The sequence below is a fragment of the Zingiber officinale genome, chromosome 9B (assembly GCF_018446385.1).
Source record: "Zingiber officinale cultivar Zhangliang chromosome 9B, Zo_v1.1, whole genome shotgun sequence".
Classification (NCBI taxonomy): domain Eukaryota; kingdom Viridiplantae; phylum Streptophyta; class Magnoliopsida; order Zingiberales; family Zingiberaceae; genus Zingiber; species Zingiber officinale.
The window spans coordinates 53,092,945-53,096,604 of NC_056003.1; the positions used below are offsets into that span (position 1 = coordinate 53,092,945).

Here is a 3,660-nt window from a genome sequence, read left to right on the forward strand (position 1 = left end):
TGGTATTTTCTTAGGGAGGTAAGGACAATTTAGGTCTTAATTTAAAATGATTACTCTTTGAAAAAGTAAAGTGTGTCAAACTTTGAAAAATTATGTTTAATTTAAATTGGCAAAGTAAAAGAAATGTCAAATTAGGAGTTTGACATTTTCTTGGGAAAAAGTGGGCAATCTAAAATTTAATTTTAAGTTAGCTAAGATTTAAGGATACTTAGATATATAATCTAGATATTTTACTTATGCTAAATTGCTATGTTTTGTTTGCCCATCATATACCATGACATCATTTTACATTCATGTTTATTATGAAAAACATAAAAAAAATCATGTCATGTCATACATATATCATGTATCAATAGTGTAATTTTTTTTTGAAAATCATTTATTTTGATGTATGTCATAAATCATCATGCATTATTTTTATTTCCTTACAATTAAGGATAATGATATTTACTAATAAGTGACATTGTAGGTGGATTAGTTACCTCTTCTTAAGGTGAATACGAAGTAAATCTACTTGTTAGCGTTGTGAGTGTATTTTCTTGTACCTTATTCCGCTGTACATCACTGAAGCATGACAAATTATTCATCCTCCCTTTAACTACAAATTGACCTTAACACTTTAGATTCACTGTCCCCTCAAATTATAATTTGAATTAAAATAGATAAATGAAGGCCGCCCCTAGTTAACAACTAGCAGTCTAGCCACTTACTTATTACCTTCGATGGTCTCTTTTCGTCCATCCTGAATTAAACTTGAACCTGCGAGGTTGAATTATGAATGAATCAGCTCCTGGTCCATTTTCCTTGTGAATCAGGAAATCTGGGTCTCTGCGTAGGCGGCCCTTTTAACAACTTCCTTTGTCTTCACGTGAAATAAAAATAATAATGGTTTCCCTATCTCTACTTTGCTTCTTCCATTGCTGAAATTAATTTGACACGGAACTTATAATAACAAGCCCTCATTTCATTAAACAATCATTATGACCTTGTCAAACAATTTCCCCTATTTGCAAAATTGATCCAAGTTCTTTACTTTTTTTATCGCCAAAACATGCTGAAATGAAATAGAGGCAAATTAATAATTCCTAATTTTTTGCACCGTGAAAAACATTTAATAGCTAAGGCTGTAGGCTATAAATAATCTAAACATTTGTGAATAAATGTAATATTTAACTTGATCAAACTTTAAAATGCCAATAATATATAATTTCAATCAAACACTATTTTAAAATAATATAATTTTGATCAAATCTACTAGATCTAGTGTAGGAAAAGATATTTTTTTAGTATAAAATTATGAATGAAATGACGTTTCAATAATTTTCTTTTTAAAAAAATACCCTCATCCAAGTCAACTACAAGGTTCATAAAAATCTCCATTATTGATGCACCACGTTCGCTCTACATGGTCCTGCACCGAATACTAACAAAAATCACGCAGATGCACTGACAAACTCAACACCTACCGCAGCTGAATTAATTGAATTCTTTTATTTACCAGTCAACTCCAAAGAAAAGTCTGTGTAACAAACTGTTTCACAGTCATAAAACATGGATCTGATCTTCCATAATTATAAACTGAAGCAAAAGAAGAAAAAAAACAACCTAGCGCGGTTAGATTCTTTAAATGATTAATTAGGTATTTACGGATCGTAGAATTTTTTTTTTTAATGGGATGACAATTTTAAGATAATGAAAATTTTGAGTGGATCGAATCGGTATTGGTTCGAAAAGCGGAATCCTAGATTTAAAAACCAAAAACAAAAACAACGAGGGAGTTGTTGAACCGCGACTCCCCTTTCTTTCGCCTCTCTCAGAAACAGAGGCAGATTCAGACGACGACAAATTTCTGCAGACACGACGAAGATGGCCAACCACACCAACCATCACCGGCACAGCAGCATCGGCTGGGTGGCGATCGCAGGCTTCTTCTTCCTCTCCATGGTCCTTCTGCTTCTCTCTACGAGTTATGCATCTTCTTTTCCAGGATGTGAGCTTTTTCTTAATTTCCTTTTTTATTCTCGAGTTGACTTCTTCAGATCATTCATGGATGGTTCGATTTTGTGGGGATTTTTGCAGTTGGATTTTGGCTGTCTACTGATTCAGTAGATTCTCCGACGCGAGCTGAAATCGGAGAGGAGACGGCGAAGAAGGAACAGCCGCTGTGTGATCTTACTCTACGAAGAACAGAGATTTGCGACATGGCCGGCGATGTCAGAGTTCATGGCAATTCCTCCACCGTCCTCTTCGTCACCGCCTCCGGATCGCAGGAGTCCTACAAGATCAAGCCTCACCCGCGGAAAGGCGACGGCGCCGCCATGGCGAGCGTCAGCGAGGTGACCGTTAAGTCGAGCAGTCAGCGAGACGCGCCGCGATGCACCGTGACGAGCCGCGTTCCGGCGGTCATCTTCTCCAACGGCGGGTACATGTTTAACTTCTTCCACGACGTCAGCGACGCGCTCATCCCGCTCTTCCTCTCTTCGCGCGAGTTCGACGGCGAGGTCCAGTTCCTGGTCCGCGACATGCTGCCGTGGTGGGTGGAGAAGTTCGAGCCGCTCCTCAAGGGTCTCTCGCGCTACGACCTGATCGATCTGAACGGCGACCGGGAGGTTCGGTGTTTCTCCCGCGTCATCGTGGGGCTTCAGTACCACGGAGATCTGTACATCGACCCGGACCTCGCCGGAGGGATCACCATGCTGGACTATGGCCGGTACTTGAGGAAGTCGCTGGGGCTGAAGCGTGAGACGGCGGTGAAGCTGCGGACGGCGGAGAAGAAGGAGAAGCCGAGGGTGCTGATCATCAACCGGAAAGGGACGCGGAAGTTCACGAACGTAGGGGAGATCGCGCGGATGGCGGAGATGTCCGGGTTCGAGGCGGTGGTGTCGGAGATGCAGAGCAACGCGACGCTGGCGGAGGTGGCGCTGGCGGTGAACTCGGCGGACGTGCTGGTGGGGGTGCACGGGGCGGGGATGACGAACTTGGTGTTCATGCCGGCGGGCGGCGTGTTGGTGCAGATCGTGCCGTTGGGGAGGATGGAGGACGTGTGCTGGATCAACTACGGGGCGGCGGCGGTGAGGATGAGGCTGAACTACGTGCAGTACAGCGTGAGGGCTCCGGAGAGCAATCTGATCGATGAGTTCCCGAAGGACGATCCGGTGATCTTGGACCCGAAGGCGGTGTTCGAGAAGCAGGGGTCGGGAACTTGGGTGTCGCTGTACATGCACCGGCAGACGGTGAAGCTGGACGTCGAGAGATTCAGGAGCGTGCTCTGGCACGCTCGGGAGATCTTTCGCCAGCCATGGAATTGACGATCATGATTCTTCTGTTCATCACAAAACCAGAAAATCGATGTGCTTGATTTTTCAGATTTTAACAAGAACGGAATGAAAGTTCTATCCATTGTTCAGATTCAGATATCCCATCATTAAATTTTATTTCTTGAGTTTTTTTTTATTTTATAATATGTAGATCCTCTCCTATTAGATAGTTAAAGAAAAAAAATCCGACTTTGATAAGTTTCTTTCTATACTTATTGATCTTGTTTAGAATTTGAGTAAGATGAAGGACGGCTAAGATGACGTCAATATTGACGGAGAAGTGAATTGAACATACCTAACGTATGTACATAGGAAAGACGAACCCCCACATGACACTCGGGGA

General features: G+C 42.4%; 1 protein-coding gene across 1 annotated transcript; it reads left to right on the forward strand.

Moving 5' to 3' along the window:
- The first annotated feature begins 1,754 nt into the window (after positions 1 to 1,754).
- LOC122025059 (alpha-1,3-arabinosyltransferase XAT2-like) lies at positions 1,755 to 3,412 on the forward strand. The gene is made up of 2 exons (XM_042583813.1): positions 1,755 to 1,990; positions 2,080 to 3,412. The coding sequence occupies exons 1-2, from the start codon at positions 1,867 to 1,869 to the stop codon at positions 3,306 to 3,308; spliced, it is 1,353 nt and encodes a 450-aa protein (XP_042439747.1). The 5' UTR covers positions 1,755 to 1,866; the 3' UTR covers positions 3,309 to 3,412.
- The last annotated feature ends 248 nt before the right edge of the window (positions 3,413 to 3,660 follow it).